This window comes from Ammospiza nelsoni, chromosome 22 (genome assembly GCF_027579445.1).
Source record: "Ammospiza nelsoni isolate bAmmNel1 chromosome 22, bAmmNel1.pri, whole genome shotgun sequence".
NCBI lineage: Eukaryota > Metazoa > Chordata > Aves > Passeriformes > Passerellidae > Ammospiza > Ammospiza nelsoni.
The window spans coordinates 5,132,155-5,159,445 of NC_080654.1; the positions used below are offsets into that span (position 1 = coordinate 5,132,155).

Genomic DNA, 27,291 nt, shown 5'->3' on the forward strand with positions numbered 1-27,291 from the left:
TCTCCTTCTCATTCCCACCCTGGCCGTCCACACCACCCTGTCCTCTTTTCTCTCCCAAATCTTCGCACAGAAGCTGAGCTCCTCCTCAGTCTCCCCATCCTGAGTTCTTCCAGCATTTTCTCCCTTTCTCTTTCAGCTCACAAAGTGAGAAAAGTGAACAAATTCCATTTAAATATCTTATTTCTGCCATGTGCAATCAGTTCAGTTTATCCAAATCCCCATCACATCCAAAAGCACAACACAAGGAAATCAGCACGTCCCTAATTTCCAACCATCACTCACACCACAGGGCTGATGTCACTTTGTTTTTTTAAGATTTTCTAAGCTTTCTGATGTTGACATTCTTGTAACAAACTTTTTTACACAGTTTCTGTAAATAACTCATTGTTTTGCATTCTTTTATAAAGGAAGAAAAAGCTGATAGACTGTTAGTCTGTCCAGTGTCATTGGAGAGGTGGCACTGTCACCCTCCAATCCGCTGTCACTCTTAGAAAACTATAAATGTTGGAGTCAGAAAATAAACTTCCCTTTTTCTTCACCTTGAGAACAGCAGTGTGAGCTTGTGTTCTTTCGTGTCCTACAGCAACAGGCTGACTTCCAGCCCATTTTAATTACATTTGCCTGTTAATTAATGACAAAAAGCAGGATTCAGATGGCAAAGCTGCCCATACCTGTTTCAGGCTCCCCTCTAAGCTGCCTGCAGAGCTCTGCCATGGGAGGAACCTGTTCTCCCTCTGCTCCAAGCCTGGGGTGATCCTCCTCATGTCTCCCTGCTCCCAGGCACTGCGGATGTCACATCTGAGCTGGGCAATTTCTTCCAGCAGCAGCCTCTTCTCTTCACTGCTCTCCTTGAGCTGCTTTTCCAGCTCCTCCTTCTTCTTGTTGCTCTCTAGTAACTCAGAACTTGAAGGAGAAATAGTAAAGGAGAGAGGTAACTACACAAATCCATGGAAAACAGCCTTAAAGGGGAAAAACTTGTGCAGTGAAACACTCCAGTGCTTTGGGAGGCTCCAAAGGGGATTCAATCCTGTGTGCAGCAGCTCTGGGCAAGGGTCAGTCTGCCTGGGACACTTCCCACAACACCACGTGTGTCCAAAGGCTCAGCTCTGCCCTGGAAGAGGTCACAGGCTGGCCAAGGAATGCTCACAAAGGCACAGGAGCTGCTCTGGACTCAAAGTCACAGGGAAGCACTGGCTGGTGTCCCAGCCCAGCTGCCTGACTCATCTCCACCCAAACTCCATTTTCTCCATCCAAGATCAAAGCTGTGGCTCCTCCACCCCTGGAAGTGTCCAAGGCCAGGGTGGACAGGGCTTGGAGCAACCTGGGATAGTGGAAGCTGTCCCTGCCCATGGCAGGGGGTGGAATGGGATGAGCTTGAAGATCTCCTCCTCCCCAGAACAGTCTGGAATTCTGTGATTCTATGTCCTGGATGTCCAGGCTGGAATCACCATCCCTGGAAGTGTTCAAACACCTGTGGATGTGGCCCTTGGGCACATGTGTTAAGAGTGAACATGGCAGTGTTGGGATTCAGTTGGACTCGGTGATCTTGGAGGGCTTTTCCAGCCTGAATGATTCCATGGTTCCCCAGCAGCTCCCTCTTGCCTTCTCCTGGCTGTGCTTCATCCCAGTACCAGTAATGGACACTGTAACCACGCTGGATTCAATCCCAGTTTTTATTTACTAAGGACAGATGAGCACCTGAGCCCTGATGCTCCAGCTCCAAATTTTTCCTGTTCTACTCAAAAAGGGGAGTGGGACCAACACCTGCTGAACCTTCCCCTCCAAAAACACCCAAATTCCAAGGATTACCCATATCTCCAGTGGGACCAGGACTACCAGCTGTAAACCCTGAGGAGCCCAAACCCACAACAGGAGATTTTTGAGATCCTCTTTAGTCCAACTTCAAGGGAAGAATCCTCCTCCCTAAGGACAGCTTCCATTTAGGCTGCTCAGAATCTGGGAGAGCTGCAGAAAAAAATCTTTAATCCTGGCTGATCCTGACTAAGGAAAGTCATCAAGAGATGCTGACCCAAGGAGAACATGAAGATGCCAAGCCCATTTTTGCCAGAAGCAGCCCCGTGGGGAATTGGGAAAGGCTCAAAACTTAATTTAGCAAAGACAAGGAGCAGAAAATACCCCAGGCTTTGTTCAGGTTTACCAGAGCACTTCTTGTTCTTCCCTCAGGTTTTTGATCTGTTCTTCCAAAAACACCACTTTAGCCATCTGCTCCTCATAGGTCTTTGCATCTGCACTGGGATCCTCCTGCTTCTGCTCCACTTTGGGGCTCTGTCCTCTGTCTTGCAGGACTTCAGAGGCCTGGAAGGTCAGAAAACACCAGGACTTGCATTTCATCTGCTCTGATGGAGCCATCCAGGGCAATCTGGGGACTCCAGCAAGACATGGCTGGTGATTCTGTGGCTAAATCATTGCAGTTCTTCCCCCTCAAAGACACACGTGAGTCCTTTTTCCTGCACGGAAAGCAGCTGTGTCTCAACTAGCACCAAGCCATGGTTCTTTATTTGATTTCACCCCACTGTGGCACAACTCAGGGATTTACAGCATATGGCAAAGCCCTTTCCAAAAGCAAACCAGGAGGGGAACAAAGTGTGGGTTGAGGTGGCTCTCACAGAGGTGCTCCAACTCTACCCCAAACACCTCCCTAGGGATGGCATCTCCTCTCCCAGTGTCACTCAACCCCAGGTAACAGCACACCCTCAACAGGAGACTGGAGGAGAAGATGCCAAGAAAATTAAATGAGCAGGAAAGAAGGAATTGATCAGGACAAGAACTCAGAGCTGAATCACAGCTGGAGTCTGCCCAGTGTCAGATCTGCTGCCCATCTGTGATGGACTCAAATCCTTCCGACACAAACACCATCATCCTCACTAAACACCAACTTTGATTGCTAAAGCTTTTCCATCAACAGCTCCTCCTGAGCTTTCAATCCCAGGTATTTCAATCCCAAGGCATCTTATCTACACCAAGACAAATTTGCTCCTATTTGAGCAACACACCCCAGCAGCTCCTGCCTGCATCAGGAACCACAAGAACTGGGAATTCTTTCCATGTCTCACCTCTGGAATTAGCAAAGCACTGTCTTTGTGTAGCTTCTCATGGGATACATCCACCAGATCCCTGCTGGCTGATGCTCTCTGGACACTTGGGAAGGTGTTTTTGTGGCCTGGGAGCTCTGAGTGGGAGTCAGGCAAACCCTGCAGAGGTAACAACAGAGTCAGTGCATGGAACACACCCCAAATGACAAGCTCAGGAAAAGATTTCTCCTCTTAATTGTCCAAAAATCTCTTAAAAACAAGGAGAGATTTCCAGGTGACAGAACCCAATGATTTCATGCAAATCTTGTTTCCAGCACCATTGGGAAATGATTCATTGCAGAGCAGCAGCTCCATCCAAAGGGAATGAGCCCATGTGGGAGGCCAGGAATTCACCAAAGGTGAATTCATCCAAAGGAATTCATCCACAGGAATTCACCAAAGGTGAATACATCCAAAGCTCTCTATGCTAAAGGCTGTTCCAGTCTAACACAGGGCTCTGGATTCCACCTCCTCCTGATCCCTTTGATAGGAAAACAATCCCTCCTTCAGGAGGAATTCCTTCAGACCTTCAGGGATGGATGATTTGGATTCAAAGATCTCTGGATCACGAGCAGGCTGAACTACCGTGTTCAAAAGGGTTCCAAAAGGACTCTTCCATTTTGCCCACCATTCCCCAGATCAGACAATTCCTTTCCATGTGTGTATTGACAGACTGACCCAGCCTCTTCCTCCCAAGCTTTGATCCCGAGTTTCAGTGTGGATTTGCTGCAGCAGGACCAAGCCCTGGCCTCTAGATGCCACTGTTCCTCCAGCAGAGCCCGAGTCTGTGCAGCTCTGCCAACAGCTCAGCACTTCCATGGATTTGCACTTGGATTCAAGGAAGCAACAGGACTCACAAACTTTTTATCACTCTCATAGTGATAAAAAATGGGATTTGTCATGGCTGCGTCCCCCCATTGCCCAGGCTCCTGAATTTTCACCCCGATTTTCAGTGCTTGCCCTGGCAGCCCTTGGACAACTTTGCTGGCACCACTCACTGTCTCTCCTCTGTGGCCCAGCTGGAATACAAGAGTTCCAGCAACATTTCCAGCAGGGAAACCTCCAGGAGTTGATTTAGCACCTAAATTGGTTCAAGCCAAGTGTGCCAAGGCCCTTGGGGAAATCCCAGCAGGATGTTCATTTTTCAATTCATGAAATTATTGCCTGAGTCTAAAAATTCCCACTCTGCCCTCCAGACAATCAGGGTTTGGCTACAAAGTTGGAATTCCTGATTTGTTATCAGATTCACTGAAAGGAAAGTGAGTTCTAGAGTTAGAGATGATGCCATGAGAGCAGCTGGATTGAAAACTCTCCACCACAGGCTTGAAAGTGGCTGGGTTGGAGAAATGCATCAGGAGATGGCAGGCAATGAGTTTGGGGAGCAGCTGGGGATGTTTCATGGAGAAATGCATCAGGAGATGGCAGGCAATGAGTTTGGGGAGCAGCTGGGGATGTTTCATGGAGAAATGCATCAGGAGATGCCAGGCAATGAGTTTGGGGAGCAGCTGGGGATGTTTCTTGGAGAAATGCATCAATAGGTGCCAGGCAATGAGTTTGGGGAGCAGCTGGGGATGTTTCATGGAGCTCCTGAAGGGAGTCCCACCACAGGGGCTGCACACACCTGGCTGCCCAGAACCTTCTCAGCCTTCAAATCTTCCCTCAGCAGCTCCAGCTCAGATGCCAGCTGCTTTCTCCTTTCTCTCCTCTCTCCCAGCTGACTTCCCAGCTTGTCTATTGTTTCCTGACAGCTTTCCAACATCTGGAACAAGAAAAGTTCAGGGTCACTCCCACAATATCAAAGAGAAGCAGATTGCAGGATTTGTGTCTTCTAGGAAACAAGGAGAGGAGAGGAACAGTTCTCAAATGTTTCCATTGGAATTCCTACACTCTTATCCAGGGCTCACAGAGCCTCCACTGACCCAAAACACCTTGGGAAGCTCCTCTCCCATCTCTGTCTGGCTGACACTCCAGGCAGATGCAATTTTTGGGCTGGCAAGGAACAAATGGACAGGAAAGTTAACCCAGAACGTGATGGGGATCAGCTTTAAATGCACCCACACATCCCCTGGTTTCACTAAACCCTCAACAAGAATTGAGCACCTTCACACAGGTGAAAACTTCACACTCATGGGGAGACAACAAACTGCTCAGCTGGCAGAGCTGAGGGCAAGAACTTCCTAAGGGGAGAGTCTTCATGGAGATCACGTTGGCTGCTTTCCTCCAGTGATCCATGAGGGGCTACAGATCCTCAGGAGAGGGTGACAAAGAGCATCCACAGCAAAGAGACACTTCAGATGCTCATTTAAAACATTTCTAAACAAAACAGTTCATTTCCCAAGGGAAAGCTCTCACCTCCTGCATCTCCTGAGCTCCAGACGTCACCTGCTCACTCCCATCCATCTCACTTTTGTTCTTCTGCACCTCAAACAACTCCGTTTCCAAACTGGTGATCTGAACATGGACAAATGCCAAGTTAAAACCAAACCAGGACTCACAATTAAATGCACAGCTACTCCTGAAGTGCTCCTTGTGCTGCTGTTATGGGATCAGGCCCATGCTGGAAGCAAGGAACAGGAGGGGATGTGCATGGCCAGCTCCAGCTCATCCCTCATCCTGCTGCTTCCAAGGAGGAAGGAGCCACCTGGTCTCAAGCCAGAAAAAGATGGAATTCTGCTCCACAAAAGCAGTGGAACAACCCAGGCACATGGTGAAAACTCCAAGCTTCCACACATTGTGGTGCTCCCCCAGCATGGAGGAGCCCAAGACACCCCAGTTTAGGTGCTGGGTCATCCTTGTTCCCTGTGCTCAGAGTGCTGATCTTACCCAAGCAGACGTTCAGCCTGGACTTACCCTGGTCCCTTCATGCTCATAGGAAGTTTTCAGTCAGTCCTGAAGGGCTCCAAGGACTTGGGATTTGGGAGAGCAAAGCACTGATCTCTGTAACCACTGACCTCTCTAACCACTGACTTTTGTTCCTCCTGGCACCTCTGGGCAGGCAGAGTTTGGCCAAGCTCTCACTCTGCACTTGGATCATCAAAGTTTTTGGTCCTGAAGTTATAAAGGGCTCAAAGGACTCTGAGCAGCCCAGGTAAGGATCATCCCAGAGGGGCAGCTCAGCTTCTCTTCCCCATTAGGGATCCCAAGATCCCCTTCCACAATCCAATCCTGGCACTGGCAGCCTCCCTGCTCCTCTGCCAGATTCCCTTTCCTTAGGCCTGAGATCCAGTTTGGGCTTATTTCTAAAACCCCTGGCTGGACTGCCTGAGCTTGGCTCTACTGAGATGAGCTGGGACACCAGAGGGAGATGAAATCCAGCCCCACAGAACCCCAGACTGGTTCTGCAGATCCCAGAATCCCAGGATGGGTCGGGTTGGAAGGACCTTAAAGCTCATCCTGTTCCATGGGCAGGGACACCTTCCTCTATCCCAGGTTGCTCCTGGCCCTGGACACTTCCAGGGGTGGGGCAGCCACAGACTCTCTGGACAACCTGTGCAGGGCCTCCCCACCCTCACAGACAAGAAATTCTCCCTCATATGTAATCCCAAAGCCAAAGAAATACCAAATCCCTGCCAATCCCAGTCCATTCCCACAGCAGCACCTCAAAGCCCCTGAGCTTTGCTCTCCCTGAGGAGTTCTCCCTTGGCTCCCCTGCTGGAGCTCCCAGAAGGGAATGGTCTCTTCCCAAACACACAGGAGAGCTGCTGCAACACTGCTTTTTAAATCAAAGATATGAGCCCATCAATGTGTGAACAGGTATTAAAAGTGGGGTGAAACACCCAGACCTCCCACAGAAGAGCTAAAGGACAACAAACCCCTCTCCTTCTGCATGACTGGATGATAATTTGGGGTTCAGCAACACTTTGGAGCTCCAAAAGGGATCTCAAATGCAAAACACACCTCCCCTCCTCACCCCCAGTCAGCCTTTGGTCAGAAGTTGATATCCAGCAATGCATTTCTTTAGTCTCCATCCAAGCCATTAACTTTTAAGCACTTCATTTGTGCTCCCAAATCCCATGCCAGCAGCAGAACAATCTTCACTCTGTATCCCACTGTCCTGCTCCTGGGTCACAGCCTGACCAGCCAAGGCTTCTGCAGCTGGGCCAGCACCAAAAACCCTCCCAAGTCCTTCCCAGCAGGGCAGGACTGGAAAACACCCAGCAGTTCTGCCCTGCCCAGGGCTCTTTAAGCCCCCTGAGAATGCAGGACACAGCAGATGAATCTATCCATGAGTTAAACCCCCCTCCTCATCCATCCTGACTCTGCTCTGCATCCCCCAGAATGGTTCTTTGTTGTGGGGGTCCCAGTTGTGGGTTTCTCTGGGTCTGGATTGAAGGCACTGAGACAGCAGTTCATGTTCACACTCAGGTGTTTATTGTTTCTTATCAGTGAAACAGTCTCACTGCTGTGAGCTCAGCAGCTTTTCATTAGAAGGCACAAAATGGCCAACAATCTCTTGGTACAAGGGCTTTTCAGAATAAACTGTCCAATTAAGAGCTGACACCTGGATTATTTTCCCTTTTAACCCAATAACTGATCCCAATGCAGACTTTTCTGCCCAATTACAAAATGCCACCCAAACCCATGAGGAAGAAGAAGCATGAAGAAGAAACCCAGGACAACACCCTGTGCCCTCCATCTTGCTGCCATCCACAACACACTAAAAATCCCAAAACCTAAACTGGGAAAATGAGGCTGGGGAAGTATCAATTTCTTTGGGTCTGAATTTAAGGCACTTGAAACAGTAGTTTTATGTTCACACTCAGCTGTTTATTATTTCTTATCACTGAAACAGTCTCACTGCTGTGAGTTGGGCAGCTTTTCATTAGAAGGCACAAAATGGCCAACAATCTCTTGTTATAAGGTCTTTCATTAATTAACAGCAAACAATTTTATCATTTTATCTTTTATCAATTAAGAGCTGACACCTGGATTATTTTCCCTTTTAACCCAATAACTGATCCCACAGAGCTGCAATGGGGACTTTTCTGCCCAATTACAAAATGCCAACCCAACCCATGAAGAAGGAGGAAGAAGAAGCATGAAGAAGAAACCCAGGATAGAGCAGAAATTCTGGCTGGTTTTCCTGTCAAACCAAACACAGCAGAGGGCAGGGCCAGCTCAAACATTCTATTTTTCCAATCAGAGGGAAAAGTAGATGGAATGAAAGAAACCCAAACCTTGTCTCTTCCATTCCTTACTCACCTTCTGGCGCAGTCCCTCCACTTTGCTTTCCTGCTTGCTTTGGCTCTGTGTCTCTCCCAGGATTGATTCCAGCTTCTCATTGTGCTCAACCAAACCCTCTTGTTCCTGCTCCAGTTTTTGCAGCTTGTGAAGGAGCTGGGAATTCCTGCCCTCGGTGCTCTCCATGGCTTCCCTGCACCTGCAAGCAAAACTCAGCATCACCAGGCTGGAACTGCATCCCAGCTAATCCAGGGAGGAAAAGCCAAGGTTTTTCTCACATTCTCTGCTGGTTTGCAGTCTCACATCCAGCATGGCCTTATTTAGATGGGAATTAGGGGTGATGGGATCTACACAAGGGATGATGGGCAAGAAACAGGTCAGGCATGAGGCTGCCAACAGCAAATTCAGCTGCTTGAGGTGGAGAACAGGCTTGGGAAGCTGAAGGGAAAGGGTCAGAGGACTTTTGGAAGAGAATCAGCTTCCCTGACCTCCCTGAACCTGCCAGATGAGATGCAGCATCTCCTGAGCAGGTAACTGGGAGAATAAAGCTTTGAATTCCATTAGAAATCTCTGTTTCCATATTTCTGGTTGAAATATGGAACTATATTTCTGGTTGAAAGGCAGGTGTTTTAGTGCACTCCTGGAGAGCAACCAAATCCAAAGAAAACTTCCCAGCACTAAAACAGGTTTAAAAACAAGGATTTTAAACAACATGATTTTTAAACAACAGGGGTTTTTTTGTCTGTGGAAAGCCCCAAAAGCCCAACTCTCTTCTTTTAGGAAAGCAATAAACTGCAGGAAGTATCAGCATTAAACTGGAAGAGGTGATTCCTCAGGACTGCATCTCCTCCAAATTTTCCCATTTGGGAGCAGAAGGACAAAGTCCTAAAGAGTATTTAAAATAATTCAATAATCAAATAATCCTGCAAGAGAGAGCAGCAGAGACAGCACCAGGAACCAGTGGAAGTACAAGGGGTGAAGGATTTCTGCACCTCTCACCTTTTGTGCAGGGTTTCCACACCCTGATCTCCATGTTCCTGATATGGGGCAGCTCTGCTGGCACCAGGGTCTCCATCAGCTCCTGCTTCCTCCTGTGTGCCCTGTGCCTGAGAGAAAATCAACATCAGCACAGAACAAGGACTGAGATCCCAGAATCACAGCATGGATTGTTTTGGAGGGACCTTCAAGCTCATCCTGTTCCATGGGCAGGGACACCTTCCTCCATCCCAGGCTGCTCCAAGCCCCATCCAACCTGGCCTTGGACACTTCCAGGGATCCAGGGGCAGCAGCCACAGCTGCTCTGGGCAAACTGTGCCTCACCACCTCCAGAGCCAGGAATTCCTTCCCAATATCCCATCCAGCCCTGCCCTCTGGCAGTGGGAGCCATGCCCCCTTGTCCTGTCCCTCCATCCCTTGTCCCAAGTGCTTCTCCAGCTCTCCTGGAGCCCCTTTAGGCCCTGCAAGGGGCTCTGAGCTCTCCCTGCTGCCTTATCCAGGTGAAACCCCCAGCTTTCCCAGCCTGGCTCCAGAGCAGAGGGGCTCCACCCTCAGAGCATCTCCTTGGCCTCCTCATCCAGCTCCAAGAGCTCCACATCTTTCCCCTGCGAGCACAGAGTGACTCCAAAGCCACAGAAATAAAACACACGAGCCACACCAGCTCCATCTCTGGGCCCTAGGAGCCCCCCAGGACATGCAGGTTCTTACAGACAGCTAGGGGACCGTGTTTTTGTGGAATGACAGAGAGGGAACACCTGCAGTGAGGCCACTCCAAGTCCCTCTGGTGCTGGTGGCTCTGGCCTCTCGCTCCGCTGGTACTCACAGATCTCCTCCTTCAGCTGCTCCACCTGCAACACACAACACCCCTCTGAGCTCTGCTGAACATTCCATTCTCATATTTGTTATTCATGGATTACTATTTCCTACCCTGAGGGATTGGCTGAGGTGCTGTGGATGCTCCAGCTGCTGAGTGGCCTCTGTCACAGACATCTTTTTATCAAAATCCTCTCCTTAGGATTTTTTCCTCCTGAGAAGCTGAGAGGCCTCAGGAACAAAATGTAAACAATGGTTATCTGCTGCTGTGGAATGCAACAGGTGCATCTGTGATTGGTCTCATGTGGTTGTTTCTAATTAATGGCCAATCACAGTCAGCTGGCTTGGACAGAGAGTCTGGGACAGCTGCCTTTGTTATCATTCCTTTCTATTCTATTCTTAGCCAGCCTTCTGAGATGAAACCTTTTCTTCTATTCTTTTAGTATAGTTTTAATGTAATGTATATCATAAAATAATGAATCATCCTTCTGAAACATGGAGTCAGATCCTCATCTCTTCCCTCATCCAAGAACCCCTGTGAACATGGTCACAAGGCTCAGGTAAGGAGCAGCAAAAGTGGGAATGCTGCTGCTCCAATCCATTCAAGAATGATTTTCCTGAATTTATTTCACTTCCTGATCTGTCAGATTCCAACTGCTGTTTCTGAGGACACTTTTAAGTGTCTTCCATCCATGGGTTCAATGAAATTCCATTTCCAGCAGCAGCTCTTCACAGTCACAGCTCATCCCAGGCCAACTGCCCAGCCTGTTCCTCCCCTACCCTTCATAACCCACAGGCAAGAAAACATCTTTCAGGACACCAAGTTGCTGTAGTTGGCAATAAAGCACATTTTCTACTTCTGTAAATTAAAAATTGGGGGGGTTCCCAACTTCTGTGCCAACAGTTAAACCACAATCCTAAGAATAAAGGGAATTTGCTTTTAGCTTAACATGTGGCTGGAACTGATCTCAATCTGGCCACATTTTTTCCTGTTCAGCAATCAAAATATGTATATTATATGATCAAAATATAATATGTATCTGTATGGCTTTTGTCTATATAGACATATGTATATTTATATATTATATAAAATATAATATATATCATTATATATAATATGTATGATATATGATATATAATATATATTTTTAAATATTTTATTTCTACTTCTTTATAAGCTATACATACACTTGTGTATCCAGAATGACTAAGAGGAGCAATGTACTACAACAAGGAAAATATTTGGAACAAAAATACAAGTAAACAGAGGGATTTGAACTAAGTTATGATTTTCTGCAGCTCCAGAAAGAGACTGCTGTAAATACAAGGCTTGAGGTGACAGACATGGAAAAAACAACAATTTTTTCAAATGCAAAGAATACAACTATAAAAAAAAATCTGTGCTATAAAAAATACTGTAAAATTCTGAACACCTCAAATGGGAATAAATCCCATTCAAGATATTATCTGATAAACATTATTTGAAAAGTATCTTCTCAGAGATGCTTGTATTAATTTAGCAACACTCATGTGACATGAGAAATGCAAGGCAGCCAAGAGTTCTCAGTGCTGGGATGGCAGAGGCTCTCAAAGGCTGATATAAGGAAATCAGGAGATAAGAACAGCAGTAGATTTTGTGCCCAATTATACATTTTAATAGGAAGCAGACTCTTCTATCCCTTCCCTGTTGGCAACCTCATTAAGGAATTATCTGGTTGACAGTTCCTTAATTGCTGCTTAATTCTAGGTGGCATTTAGAGAATCCTGGCTGTATAACACTAAGCATTTAACTAACAGTAATGTAAGAAGTCATTCCATTAAGAGAACCCACAGAAAACAAACAAATCAATCAATGTGGCTGAGTTAAAAAGCAAAGGGGCTGAGAGGAATCAAAAATGAGCATAAAATTAAAATAGATTTTGAAATTTATGGGGGTTTTAGGCTAGACTTAGGTAAAGTGAACTCTTTAATCCAGTCCAGGGAAAGGCTCATGTGTTCCTTACTCTATTTACACACTTGAGTTGGATTAATCCTGATCAGCACAGAGCTGATCCCTCTCCATGGGCACAGGAAAATGTGGCCCAAAGTCTCCAAGCCACCACTCAGTTAGAATCCCTCAGATTCCTCCTGCATTGAAGGAAGTTCCCAGACCTGCATTCTGCCTAATTCCCGAATTTTACCGCTCTGTGAACCCTGCCACAGCCAAACTGCAGCTCTGGAAACACTGGGCATGGAACAGTGAGGGGAAAGGGGAAGGCAGGGCAGGTTTGGGAGCAGGGAGGACTTTCAGGGATGACTTTCAGGATTGTTGGCTTGGCTTGGTGGATGCTCACCAGCTCCAGGAATGCTTTCCTCTCCAGGTCGAGGGTCTGCACGCGCGCCCGCAGCGCCAGGATCTCCTTGTCCAGCCGGCTGTTGTGCTCCATGGCCCTCTGGAGCTCAGCCCTGTCTGGAGACAGCAGCACCAGGGAATGAGCTGGGCACTGCCAGGACCTGCCTGCCCCAATCCAAGCACGGATTCCAGGCTGATCCCACACGTGGGAGAGGTGGGAGGCAGCATGGACATGTCCCACATCCACCGGGAGCACATCCTGCATCCACTGGGAATACATGGGAATACAGCCTACATCCACTGGGAATCCATCCTGCATCCACTGGGAGCACATCCCAAATCCACTGGCAACACATCCCACATCCACTGGGAATATGTAGCCACATTTCTCCTCACAGAGAAAAGCAAGGCACAATTCTTCCCAAGAATATTTCTGGGTTTCACATTCTCTGAACCTCAGAGAAAGAAAACACAATTTTTATCATTTGCTGTGCCTGTGTTTGTGCAAAAGTAGAATGCAATATGGAGATTGTTTACCCACAGTGATGGTGTTTTGTTTCCTTGGCCTATCAGGGTGTGTGTGTGTGTCAGGACTGTCAGGACAGTCACGAGACTCTGTGCAGTTGAGTGCTTGGCAGATTCAGTTTAGATGCAATGTAATGTAGTGTAATATAGAGTAGTATAGTATGATAAAGTAATTAATTAGCCTTCTGATATCAATGGAGTCCTCCTTGTCATTCCTCCCTGCCATAGGGGTTGTCCTGTTTCAATAGGAATACATGGGAACACACCCTACATCCACTGGAAACACATCCCACATCCACTGGGAGCACATCTGGAACACAGGCACGTGGGACACACCCATGTGGGAACACATCCACCCCACACCCATGTGGGAACACATCCACCCCACACCCATGTGGAAATACACCCCAAATCCATGTGGGAACACATCCCACACTCATGTGGGAACACACCTCACATCCATGTGGGAACACATCCACCCCACATCCATGTGGGAACACATCCACCCCACATCCATGTGGGAACACATCCACCCCACACCCATGTGGGAACACATCCACCCCACATCCATGTGGGAACACATCCATCCCACATCCATGTGGGAACACATCCACCCCACATCCATGTGGGAACACATCCACCCCACATCCATGTGGGAACACATCCATCCCACATCCATGTGGGAACACATCCACCCCACACCCATGTGGGAACACATCCATCCCACACCCATGTGGGAACACATCCACCCCACACCCATGTGGGAACACATCCACCCCACATCCATGTGGAAATACACCCCAAATCCATGTGGGAACACATCCCACACTCATGTGGGAACACACCCCACACCCATGTGGGAACACATCCACCCCACAAACATGTGGGAACACATCCCACACTCATGTGGGAACACATCCACCCCACATCCATGTGGGAACACATCCACCCCACATCACATCCATGTGGGAACACATCCATCCCACATCCATGCCCTCTCCCTCCCACAGCAAAGGTTGATGTCCCTGGAGATCCAGGTTCCACAGCAGCCCCTCCATCATTATCCCAGGGATTCAGTTTACCTCTGGATCACAGAGGTAAACCTCACTTAAATCACTCACCTCATCTAATATGGTTTTTCCACTTTCTCTTTAGAAAACCTCAACATTTTCACCATAAATCCATCACTGCCACAAGCAGGAACGCAATCCCAGCCAATGTATCCCTGCTGTCTGCACATTGAAATTTAATGGAATGGCTACAACTGGAAAAACCGCCCACCAGTTTTTCTATGGATCAATGGATAAATTAATCCCAACACTAATTAATGCATATTCCCAATACTCGCAGGGCAGAAATAGGAAGATGTGTTTGCATTAGGAGCACATGTTGAGGACACACTGGTATCCCCCTGTCTTGGGGAGACAATTTTCTTTAGAGAAAAAGGGAAGAAACATTATTCCCTTTTCAGCTTAACACTGAGCACAGGAAATTTAAGTTTAAATTTGACTTCTATTCAGGCAAAACAAAATAATCTACTTTTTTGGTTCTACCATAGGAATACATAAAAAAAAAAAAAAAAAAAAAAAACCAAAAAATCACAAATTGGAAAAAGCAACAAATTCCTTTTTCAAATAAGGATTTTCAGCTGTGCCATTTAAAATAAAAAGCAAAGAACATCTCCAGAGAATGGGTTGGGTTGGAAGGGGACCTTGCAGATTATCTCATTCCAACACCCATATTCCACCAGAATGGAAATTTTACTCAAAAGCCTGTTGACCACTACCCAAATTTATTATAAAATTATAATAAAATGATGATTAGAAAGTTGATGGAAGGACAATAAAATTCCAGCTCTGTTCCTCTTGCAAAAATCCCGACCTTCCCAAATCTTCCCATTCCCTCTCCTGTTTTTCCCCCTTCAGGGCTGACCACAGGGGTGATTCCACAAGGACAACAGTGTTTGGATGTGGCAGCCAAGTTCTGCTTTGGACAAACACCACAACATTCCTCATGCACTTTGTTAAATACCATTTAAATCCTTTCCTCACCAAAATCCCACTAACTGGGCTCAAACTGGTCAGGAATTCTTCCCTCCAATGCGCACACAAGTTATCACTGAACCAAAAAATGCTGTTTAAGGGGGGTTTTACTAAAGATGAGTGACCCAGTCCAGGTTTTTAGGAGCAAATCAATTCCCAGGTGGCTCAGAGCTCAGGAGGAGAAACTTTACAGAGATACAGAACCAGGGAAGCCACTGGGACATTGTCACCCTCATTCTGCACATACAGACACAAACCCCAGAGACAAAACAAGCATGAAACCCTTACTCACATTTTGCAAAGCCTTGCAAAGGTGTTCATCCAGCACCTCACCAAGCACAGATTTCCCTGCTGCAATCCATGGGAGCCCCAGGCTGGAGCCTGCCCTGCTCCAGAGTGGAGCTGCCACAGCACTGATCCCATCCCTGGGGGCTGGCATTGATCCCACCCAGCACGGGCAGGGAAGGGCTGGGAATGGTGGGACTGGGAATGGAGAGGGGCTGGTGGGGCTGGGGAGGAGCTGCAGCAAAACAGGGAGAAGATGAAGCTTCCCAGCTTCCCTGGAGAGGAAATCCTGGCCAAGGGATTTTTCAGAAAATATCATGGTGACTGTTAATGTCTGCATTCCCATCTCCTAGGGAGCAGGCTGGCTCCTGGCACTGATTTTTCCATGTTCCAAGCAGAGAGGACAGAGTGGCCACCAGAGCAGCACTTACCTGCTCCACTCTGCTCTTTGCTTTGTGCATCCAGGCCTGGAATCTCCTCCTGGGACTCCATCAGCCTCTGTGGGGCCTCATCCAGATCTCCCACATCTCCTGCAGGCAATGCTTGCTGGCCCTCCAGCTCTTCCCTGCAGAACTGAAGCACAAGGCTTAATGAGGAACCCTCATTTGGTGGTGATGTGACCAAGGCAGAGATGTTTGTCATCCCCTCCACACTGGTCCCACTGGAAAATCTGTATTTCCTCATCTCCAAAATGTGCATTTCCTCATCTCCAGTGCCAGTTCTGGGACAAACCAAGGGCAGGAGATGCCCACCAGGCAGCCCTGCCCCAAAATGTGAGGTGCTCCCCTCATGAAGGGATGATTTCCCACCCAGGCTGGCACAGTGTGACGGTGGGGCTGTGACACTGTTTGGGCTTTGAGTTTTTTACTCTAAACCTGGTAAAAACCCTCCCAATGTGCTTAAGGACAAACCTGAAATTTGGGATGAGGGAGAGCAGAGTAACACTGGGAGATTCACAATCATGGAGTCATAGAAAAGGCTTGGAATGGAAGGGACCTTAAAGCCCACCCTGTCCCACCATGGCAGGGACGCCTTCCACTGTCCCAGGCTGCTCCAAGCCCTGTCCAGCCTGGCCTTGGGCACTGCCAGGGATCCAGGGGCAGCCACAGCTGCTGTGGGCACCCTGTGCCAGGGCCTGCCCACCCTCACAGCCAAGAATTCCTCCCCAATTCCCCTTTGCCCTGGCACTCCAGATCCTTGTCCGAAGTCCCTCTCCAGCTCTCCTGGAGCCCTTTCAGGCACTGGAAGGGGCTTTAGGGTCTCTGCAGAGCCTTCTCCAGGTGGACACCTCCAGTTCTCCTGTCTTGGCTCCCAAGGGGCTCAGAGCATCCTTCCCATGCTGGGGATCCTGGGGCTGGAGCAGCAGAGCTGGGGGAGCCTTTTCAGAGAGGAGCAGATGCTGTTTGGCTTTGTGGTGCAAACACACACACTCCTGGCTCACGTGCAGCTTCCAATCCACAAGAACTCCCAAATCCATCCTGCAGAGCTGCCCTCCATGAACTCCTCCCCAGCCTGTGCTCATTCTCACACTGCCCTGACCCAGGCACAGGGACTTGAACCCCAGGAGCTTCCCTGGACATCTCCACATCCCTTTTTTTACGGAGTTACACATTCCTGCTCCACTGCATCTGCACTGAAGGGGTCCCAAGGCTCAGCACGTTGGTTGGTTTGATATTTGGCACTTCCATGAACTCCTCCCCAGCCTGTGCTCATTCTCACACTGCCCTGACCCAGGCAAAGGGATCTGAACCCCAGGAGCTTCCCTGGACATCTCCACATCCCTTTTTTCATGGAGTTACACATTCCTGCTCCACTGCATCTGCACTGAAGGGGTCCCAAGGCTCAGCACGTCGGTTGGTTTGATATTTGGCACTTCAGAGGGTGGGTGAGCAGCACATGCCATGAATCCAGAAGGTATTTCCATATGGATTTCTCAAAGCTGGCCACACAGAGAGGCAGGTTTGTATCCCGCCTTTCTGCTTTCCTGGGGATGCAATAAAACAATCTATTCTGCTTGAGCAGGCTGGTTAAAAGCTGAATTCATCCCTGAAGCAGGCAGGAACGTGTCCAGCCCTTGATTCCAAGAGTGGGACAGGCCAGCTGGGAACAAGCAAGGCCACACATTCCAGTAAACAGAGCAAGAGGAGCAATTAACACCATAATCTGTAACACTAATGGCTCTGCAAAACAAGCGGGATGCTCCCGGGAACAAAGGAGTGTTTAATCAACAGTTTGTGCTCCTAAGGCACAGACAGGAATGACATCACTGGGGACAGTAATCAGCCCTGTCAGGGGGACTCAGTTTTCCGGGAAAACACATCTCCAATGTGTCCTTCACCTGATTAAACAGAGAGGAACAAGAGAAGGGGCCCTGACCCCTGTTTGAGGTCTTGCTCCCTCCTCATGGTTTGGGACCTCGGGGACAAACAGCACCTCCTGGAATCCCAGAGCATTCCTGGACTCCAGTTCCACAGAGTCATGAGTAGGTGGAAAGTGATGGCCTTGGAACCAAAATCAGAATATCCTGAGCTGAAAGAGACCCACAAGGATCATCCAGTCCAAACTCTGGCCCTGCACAGACACCCCAACAATCCCAGCCTGTCCAAACCCTCTGGAGCTCTGGCAGCACTGGGGACATTCCCCGGGGAGCCTGGGCAGTGCCAGCACCCTCTGGGGGAAAAACCTGATATCCAACCTAAACCTCTCTGGTAGAGCTCCAGCTACTCCCCCAGATCCTGGCCCTGCTCACAAAGAGCAGAGATCAGGAGAAGCTGCAGACCCAGTGAGATGTGCCCTCAGCCTCCTCTGCTCCAGGGCAGAGAACTCATTCTTACCCAGTGAAGATCCTTACACCAAACACATCACAAAAACCTGAGCACAGGATTGCAAATAACTCATTTCACTGTCCCTGTGCAGATGTGGGAGTAAATCAAGTGCAAAGGGTGAGAATGAAGAAAGGCACTGACTTAAAATCCTGGAATCCCAGACTGGTTTGGGGCTGGAAGTGATCTCAAAGCTCATCCCATTCCAAAACCCTACCATGGGCAGGGACACCTTCCTCTATCTCAGGCTGCTCCAAGCCCAACCTGGCCTTGGATGCTTCCAGAGAAGGGGCAGCCACAGCTTCTCTGGGCACCCTGTGCCAGGGCCTCACCACCCTCACAGCCAGGAATTCCTTCCCAATATCCAGTCTAGACATATTCTGCCAGTTTGAAACCATTCTGCCAGTTTGAAACCATTCCATTCCATCCTTCTTGTAATCCTTTCAAGCATTTCACACCCAACACTCCACAATGGCCTCAGAGAAAGGAGAAACCATTTTCATTAGAGAAATATCCCCAAAATATTCCTTTCCCACAGCTCCCTCTTGTCCTGGCATCCCAGACTCTCACAAATACTCTCACTCCTTCTTTCTTGTAATCCTTTCAAGTATTTCAGACCAAACGCTCCGCAGTGGCCTCAGAGAAAGGAGAAACCATTTTCATTACAGAAATATCCCAGAAATATTCCTTTCCCACAGCTCAGAAGGCAGGCAGAGCCAGGGAGCAGGAGGTACCTGGAGCCCATCCATGCTGCTGTGGGGTCCCAGCTGCTGGGCTGCCACCTCCAGCCTTGCCAGCAGCGCCGCCCGCTCCACCAGGAGATAGGCAACCTGTTCACTGGCAGCACTGCACGAGATGTGGGACAAACCTTCCTGCTCCAGCATCTCCTCCACCTCCTTCAGCTGGCTTTCTGCAAGGCAAGGCAACACAAGGCTGGTGTAAGTCTCTGCGTGAAGTTGTCACACACATCTTTTATGGAAAAATCCTTTCCTTAGGATTTTTTTCCTCCTGAGAAGCTGAGAGGCCTCAGGAACAAAATGCAAACAATGGTTATCTGCTGCTGTGGGATGCAACAGGTGCATCTGGGATTGGTCTCATGTGGTTGTTTCTAATTAATGGCCAATCACAGTGAGCTCTCTCTGTCCAAGCCACAAACCTTTGTTATTCATTCTTTTCTATTCTTAGCCGGCCTTCTGATGAAATCCTTTCTTCTATTCTTTTAGTATAGTTTTAATGTAATATATATCATAAAATAATAAATCAAGAATTAAGAATTAAGAAGAATTAACGTGAAGAATTAAACTGCCAGTGCTTCAATGTTTATCCAAAAATTATAGCCAGGAAAGCTCTGTACTGGGAAAAACTTCCAGACTCAAGGGTCCCTAAGGCAGAAAGGTGACAACAAGACTTGCAGGAGTCAGTTTATAGCTGGGCACTGTTTGTGCAACCAACAGTTGTTAAAAAGTTGTTAAATTCCAACCCCCTGGTTGGTGTGGTTGGAATTTACCTGCCAGGAGAAAATGAGGAACTTTTGGTGTCTGGCATGATGAGGGCAGCAACTCCTGCATTGGATCCAGCAGCTTGTGGAGCTTTTCAAACACTCCCTGTGTAATTCATGTTAAAACCAACACCAACAGACCAAATTTCTAACCCAAACCAGATTATAAAGGCTTCCAAGTGCTGTAAGATGGGAAGTGCAGGGAGTTGTGGAGAGGTAGGAGGGATATTCAGACAGATAACATTTCAGATAGCTGTCATTCTATGGGTTCTAGTATGGGTTTCCAAGCTGAAGAGAAGGCTGGAAAAGTGAAAATAGTGGGCAAAAATACCAACCCAAAATTTAAAAAACCCTCACCATATAGTTGAGCCCTCAGACAAATTACGAGATTAATTACAAGAAAAATAAAATCCATATTTAGTAAGCTCTCCTAGAAGGGATTTTTAAAGTTGGAAAAGACCTCTGAGTTTAAGTCCAAGGTTAAAATATTTTCTGAGCTGTACAACAGAAATAAACACGAACAGCAACATTCTCAGATCCTTTCAAATCACTCTTTCCCTGATCAGGGATCTAGAGTTGGGCAGCAGAGGTTCAGCAGAGCAAATATTCCTCAGACACAGGACATGGAGAGCCCTGGCCAAGCCTGTCCCTCACTCCCATGTGTGGATGCCATGGCACAGAGAGAGAGAAATGATGAGCATTTGTCACAGTGGCTTGGGAGAATTTCTGGGGAGTTGTAAGGATGTGATAACTTGTTAAGTAGAAACCATCTGCAGGTGGTGTTCTTCTACTTTGCCTTTCTGTTCTTCTCAAGGATGGTGTGTGAGGAAGGTGTTTTTGTTAACGAGCCGATCAAATAGAATCTATCGTATCACTCTATAAAAACTGTGTGGTTCTCTTGAATAAAACATTCTCTGCTCTTTTAAAATCCTGCCTCCCACCTGTTCCTGTGCCACTATAAAAACTGTGTGGTTGTGTGGTTCCCTTGAATAAAACCTTCTCTACTCCTTCTACAATCCTGCCTCCTGCCTGTTCCTGTGTCACTATAAAAAACGTGCAGTTCCCTTGAATAAAGTCTTATTTGCTCTTTCTACAATCCTGCCTTTCACTTGTTCCTGTGTCACTATAAAAACTGTGTGGTTCTCTCAAATAAAGCCTTCTCTGCTCTTTCTACAACCCTGCCTCCTTGCCTGTTCCTGTATCATAAAAACTGCGTGGTTCTCTTGTATATAACCATCTTTGCTCTTTCTACAATCCTGCCCCTCACTTGTTCCTGTGTCACTATAAAAACTGTGTGGTTCTCTTGTATAAAACCTTCTTTACTCTTTCTACAATCCTGCCTGTTCCTGTGTCATAAAAACTGTGTGGTTCTCTTGTATAAAACCTTCCTTACTCTTTCTACAATCTGCATCTCACCTGTTCCTCTGTCACGATAAAAATCATGTTGTTCTTTTGAATAAAACCTTCTCTGCTCTTTCTGCAACACTGCCTCTCACCTGTTCCTGTGTCATCATAAAAACTGTGTGGTTCTCTTGAATAAAACCTTCTTTACTCTTTCTACAATCCTGCCTCTCACCTGTTCCTCTGTCACTATAAAAACTGTATGGTTCTCTTGAATAAACCCTTCTCTGCTCTTCCTACAACACTGCCTGTTCCTGCATCATTATAAGAACTGTGTGGCTCTCTTGTAGAAAAACCTTCTACAATCCTGCCTGTTCCTGTGTCATAAAAACTGTGAGTTTCTCTTGAATAAAACCTTCTTTTCTCCTTTTACAATCCTGCCTCTTGCCTGTTCCTGTGTCATGAAAACTGTGCAGTTCTCTTGAATAAAGCCCTCTCTGCTCTTTCTACAATCCTGCCTCTCACCTGTTCCTGTGTCACTATAAAAACTGTGCAGTTCTCTTGTATAAAGCCTTCTTTACTCCTACAATCCTGCCTTTTTGCCTGCTCCCCGTGTCATTATAAAAACCATGTTGTTCTCTTGAATAAAACCTTCCTTACTCTTTCTACAACACTGCCTCCCACCTGTTCCCGTGTCACTATAAAAACCGTGCAGTTCCCTTGAATAAAACCTCCTTTACTCCTTCTATAATGCTGCCTGTTCCTGTGTCATAAAAACCGTGTTGTTCTCTTGTATAAAACCTTCCTTACTCTTTCTACAATCCTGCCTCTCACCTGTTCCCGTGTCACTATAAAAACCGAGCAGTTCCCTTGAATAAAACCTCCTTTACTCCTTCTATAATGCTGCCTGTTCCTGTGTCATAAAAACCGTGTTGTTCTCTTGTATAAAACCTTCCTTACTCTTTCTACAATCCTGCCTCTCAGCTGTTCCTCTGTCGCTATAAAACCCGTGCAGTTCTCTCGAATAAAACCTTCTCTGCTCTTTCCACAATCCAGCCTGTTCCTGTGCCATTCTCAGTGTCACTCAGGCACTGATTTAGCCCAGGCCCAGCACAAGCACATCCCCAGGCTCTGATCGATCCCATGTTTCCACTCCGCGCTCGCAGCCGGCTCCATCCAGCCCTGGATGGAAAAACCCCCTGAGGTTCCCCAGGCTCTTCCCCAGGGAGACAGAGCCCAGCCTGCTCAATGCAGGGTCAAACAGGGCTCCCCAGCAGCTTCCTGCTGCAGCAGAGCAAAGCAGGCAGTGTGCAGGATCCAAACTGCTCCCTGTGCCTCGGGAAGAGCCCATGCATCACACTAAACTCAACCTGGCAGCTTCCTCCCATCGTTTTGTCAAATCCCAGCTAAAATGAACAGAAATGCTCTGGTTTATGCCCAGGATGGGACTCCCTATGCCCTGAACCACCTTCACCTGCCAGTATCCCCCTTGTCCCCAGCCTGCTCAGCTAAACTAAACCCCTGTAGGAGTGATGGGGGTGGGATGGTCAGGGTGGATGGAGATGAGAGATCTCTGCAGCCAGGGCTTGGAACCTGCAGCTTATGGCAGAGGGCCCTGCTGGGAGCTGCCAAACACAGCTCAGAGCTGCCCAAAACAGAGAGAGAGGTAAAGAGAGGGGTAAAGAGAAAGAAGGAAAGGTGTGGTAAAGAGGATGAGACAGAGTAAGAGAGAGAAGAATAAAAGCAAGAGGGAAAGAGAGTAAAGTTCCCATTACAATACAATAAATCATCTCCTGTGCTGAATATTCTGATTCTCACTAACCAATCTAGTACAAGATACAAATCCTACTGCATTTCCATACAGCCTATAAGAATCATTACATTACCACATTGTGTTACATTTTAAACCCTAAAAACTCCTCTTTGGGCCCTTCTGCCAAGCTGTAGGGTCTGCTCTGACCCTTGGGCCTGTCTGCAAGCAGAGGGAATTGTTTAATTCAATTCAGCCAGCCACACCATTGTTTTCCAGTTGTTCATTAACTAAAGGGATCTCAAAGCTTGCTTTCATTTCAAGCTCACTTATAGTTTCCATACTCTCAAAATCTTTTGCCAGGCAATCATATTTATAAGGCTTTCCTGTTTCATCTTCCCCAACAAACCCCAAGCTGCCTGGCAGCTTGGTTTTGCCAAATCCTGGCTAAAATGAACAGAAATTGCTCTGGTTTATGCCCAGGATGGGACCCCCTGTGCCCTGAACCACCTTCACCTGCCAGTGCCTGTTATAGTAACAATTTTGAGCTAGGACTAATAAGATTTTGGAGGCCTGTAAGACATCCAAGATAGCTCAGCTACCTTTGGAAGCATAAAAATGAGCAAGATGGCTTCTGCTGCAGTGTTGGAAACAAAAAGGTTTCATAAAAGGCAAAATAACAAACAGAGAAAACTAAGCTAAGTGCTAGACATTGTTGCTCTTAGTAAAACACCTTACAGAAGCAGTTTGGTTTTTTGTTCATTCCTTTTTCTAGTTAATTGCTTAAACAAAACTTATTAACTTCTAATTGCTTAAACAAAATTTTTAAACTTTCAATTAGCTATCCTTATGTTTAAAGTGAAATCCCCTAAGCCTATGAAGCAGCTTTTTTTACCTAAATGAAAAAAAAAAAAAAAAAAAACCTTCTAAGCTTCTTTCCTATTTAAGGAGAGAAAAAATAGTTTTGTCAGTCCATCAATAAAAGACACACTCCTATAAGTGCCCCCCTTGTCCCCAGCCTGCAATGCAGGATGAAGTGGCATCATTTTAGATCCCAGACATATCCCAGAGGCTGGAGAGGAAAAAGGATTTGGACAGGTTACCTATGAGTAAACCCCATGACTCCTTACAAACCCCTTCCTTCCCCATTCAGTGTTTGGGGAAAGGCAACCCCTGCCCCAGGCACTGTCACACAACAGCTCCACTGGCATCTCCCACCTCTGTCCATGCTTGTTTGGAAGCAAATTTTATATAAATATTTGTATTTTCCTACCCTAGGAATACTCAGAGAAACAGCAGCCACCTCACGCCACCACTCCAGCCCTGCTGGGTGTGTTTAACCAGCCCTGCTGTTACCACAAACAAGCTCAGCCCATGACTGTGTCTCCTTTTTATTCCACTTTTTAAATAAACCCAGGCAGCTCCCCCAGCACTGTTTCAGTGCACTGCAGTTGTTTTTCAGGAAGGCTTTTGGGAGCACCATCCATCTGCCCTCCAACAACACCCGTGTTCAGCGAGAGCATCACAAAGGGATCAGGAACTGCCTGGAGGGAAGGAAAAATGTCACTCTGGGCAGGGGTATCACATGAGGTGACAGCTCAGCTCAGCTCGATGGCCCAGCATCAACCAGCCTTGGCTGCTCCCTGCAGGAACTGTGAGCTCGGGATGGGCAGGAGGCAAATGTGCCAGTGAATATTTGCTTTTTGTCTTCAAAAAGTGCTCAGTGTCAGGCAGCAGCACTGAGCTGTCCTCAGGAGGGCTGGAGAGAGACACAGGGATGCAGCACAGAACCCAGAGAGAGCTGGAGCAGCCCAGCAGAGCCCTTTGGGGCTGTGCAGCATCTCCAGCACAAGAACATCCAGCCACTCCACACTAGAGATGGGCAGGGGAATTGTTTTATGAAAAGGCTGAGCTAGAACCATGGAACCACAGAATATCCTGAGCTCAAAGAGACCCACAGGGATCAAATCCAACCCCTGGCACAGACACCCCAACAATCCCAGCCTGTACAAACCCTCCTGGAGCTTTGGGGCTGTGCCCATTCCCTGGGGAGCCAGGGCAGTGCCAGCACCCTCTGGGGAAGAATCTTTTCCTGACACCCAACTTAACCCTCTCCTGGCACAGCTCCAGCCCTTCCCTCATGTCCTTTCCCTGGTCCCAGAGAGCAGAAATAAAATGCTCCTCCAGAGGAGCTGCAGCCTGGGATGACCTGTGCCCTCAGCTCACCCTCAGCCTCCTCTGCTCCAGCTGAACAAACCTGGATAAAGGGACTCAATAAAGTGCTCCTCAAGGAACCCAAAACATCTCAGTGCTGGCACCTCTCCCTGCAGGTGACAGCCCAGAGGGGAGCAGGACTTCCAGACTCTTAAATTATCCACACACATTTTTTAAAACAATGGGAGGGGGGACGGGAATTGTTTGTTCTGATGGTTCAAAACTTGGGTGTTCATTGTCATGGAATTCCAGGGTGGTTTTGGTTGGAAGAGACCTTGAAGCTCATCCAATTTCACCCCCAGCCATCCCCATCCCGGGATAGCAGCCAGTGCCAGCAGTGAGCCAACAACAAATCCTGAACCTCAAAATCTGAGTGATATCCCAAAAAAAAAATCCCTCCAGAAACACCAAAACCACACAACCCCCTCAAGGACAGCAGCCAGCAATCCCTCCTGGATACACGGCAAGGACAGACACATGGACAGGGATCTCAGCTCCCACTCCAGGGGAACTCATTGCTCCACAGCCTCAGGAACCCCTGAGGGATGGAGAAGCCCAGAGGAGCAGAGCCAGCAGGAGGAAATGACCACGCTCAGCTCTGGGCACATTCTGTGTCTCCCCTGACACCTCGTGGAAAGGGAGAGAACCAGGAATGGAGTTTTCTGCTACAGCCAAGCTCCCAAGAGCTCATTATTCATTTCACCACAAACCACGGCTTTAAGTGCCCACAAACATCACATTTTTAAGTAAATCCATCTTTGGAAAGTCACACCACCACATGTGCTCCCTGAAAACCCAACTGATACTCAAAATTTCCCCCAAATTCCTGTATTTGCTGCCCCAAAGCCTCAATCACAAAGAAACTCTTAAAGTCATGCCATCACCCCAGATTTTATCTTAGAACCAGCACAGTACAACTCACTAGAGTTAAAAGTGACATGGGCTATGAGCACCACTGAAATGCAACAGAAGACTGAAGAAAATTGAGAATTAAATCCAGCAAAAGTGACCCTAGAGTTTGAAAGTAAATTATTTCAAGTGAAATAAGTGAGATAATTTGTTTAAACAAAATTACTGAAGCTCTGAGGGGCCCTGAGCAACTTGGTCTAATGGAAGGTCTTCCTGCCCATGGCTGGGGGTGAAACTGGATGAGCTTCAAGGTCTCTTCCAACCAAATTCCATGACAATGAACACCCAAGTTTTGAATAATCACAACAAACAATTCCTGTCCCCCATCATTGTTTTAAAAAATGTGGGGTTTGTGTTAACCAAAGCCAAGAGAAAATTCACTGACTTGGTGGGAAAAACAGATAATTTAGAGCACCATCAATTCTGGTCCTCAAACAGCCTCTGGACCACAGAGCTACATGGAGAACCTGCCAAACTCCCTGAATAAAGGCAGTAAAAGCAGGCAAGAACCTCTAAATTAATTATAAATCTGTTTGAACAGCTCATTAACACTTTAGGAACTTCTCAAGCAACCACTGAGAGCTCCCCAAAAATGCTGCTGGGCTCTCCAAGAAGCTTTCCAGAGCCAAAGAGCTGGGAAGGTTTGGGAAGGGAAGGTTTGGGAAGGTTTGGGAAGGGAAGGTTTGGGAAGGTTTGGGAAGGTTTGGGAAGGTTTGGGAAGGTTTGGGAAGGGAAGGTTTGGGAAGGGAAGGTTTGGGAAGGTTTGGGAAGGTTTGGGAAGGGAAGGTTTGGGAAGGGAAGGTTTGGGAAGGGAAGGTTTGGGAAGGTTTGGGAAGGTTTGGGAAGGTTTGGGAAGGGAAGGGAAGGTTTGGGAAGGGAAGGGAAGGGAAGGGAAGGGAAGGGAAGGGAAGGGAAGGGAAGGGAAGGGAAGGGATTACCCTGCTGCAGCTGTAGCTGGGCCAGCTCCAATCTGAGCTGCTCATTCTCCTTCTCATACTCAGAGGCAATGGCATCCCTCTCTTCTGTCAGGGCACGGACGTGGCCCACGTAGCTCTCCACCTGGAACAAAGAAAACCCTGTTGTTCCCAGCTCTGCCAGTGAGCCAGCAGCACAAAATGTTCCCCACTGTGGCATTCACACCCTCTGGAAAAATCCCTTCGCCCAGGATTTTTCTCCTGGTATGAAAAATGCATGTTTTATGATTGGCTCTTCACAAATATTAAAATGAATGTCATATGTGTAGTGTTAGAGAGTTATGCTGTGTTAATTTTCTTAAGTAGTGTGTTGGAGGGGTTTTTGTGGGGATGAGGAATGGGAATTTAAATTCCAAATTCTCAAGGGCAGCAGCGTGGTAATGACTGCACAGAGGGGGATCAGGGGATACAGGACTGGCTGGGTTAACCTGGGGGTTTTACAGAAGCATTGAGCTTGGAAAAGGCTCCCAAGTGTCCAACCTGTGACAAAACTCTATCTTGGCACCAGAGCAGAGCT

The 27,291-nt window shown here is 47.6% G+C and overlaps 1 protein-coding gene across 1 annotated transcript in view; it reads right to left on the reverse strand.

Annotated features, from left to right (window-relative positions):
- CCDC30 (coiled-coil domain containing 30) overlaps positions 1–27,291 on the reverse strand; it is a 38,394-nt gene that overhangs the window by 10,450 nt on the left and 653 nt on the right. The window contains exons 3-14 of the mRNA XM_059487588.1: positions 26,739–26,859; positions 18,823–18,998; positions 15,698–15,839; positions 12,416–12,531; positions 10,025–10,117; positions 9,273–9,379; positions 8,295–8,472; positions 5,445–5,543; positions 4,714–4,851; positions 3,075–3,212; positions 2,159–2,316; positions 672–903 (exon numbers count right to left, since the gene is read on the reverse strand). Of these exons, the coding sequence (XP_059343571.1) occupies positions 672–903; positions 2,159–2,316; positions 3,075–3,212; positions 4,714–4,851; positions 5,445–5,543; positions 8,295–8,472; positions 9,273–9,379; positions 10,025–10,117; positions 12,416–12,531; positions 15,698–15,839; positions 18,823–18,998; positions 26,739–26,859 (1,698 nt within the window). The remainder of the gene's footprint in view (positions 1–671; positions 904–2,158; positions 2,317–3,074; positions 3,213–4,713; positions 4,852–5,444; positions 5,544–8,294; positions 8,473–9,272; positions 9,380–10,024; positions 10,118–12,415; positions 12,532–15,697; positions 15,840–18,822; positions 18,999–26,738; positions 26,860–27,291) is intronic.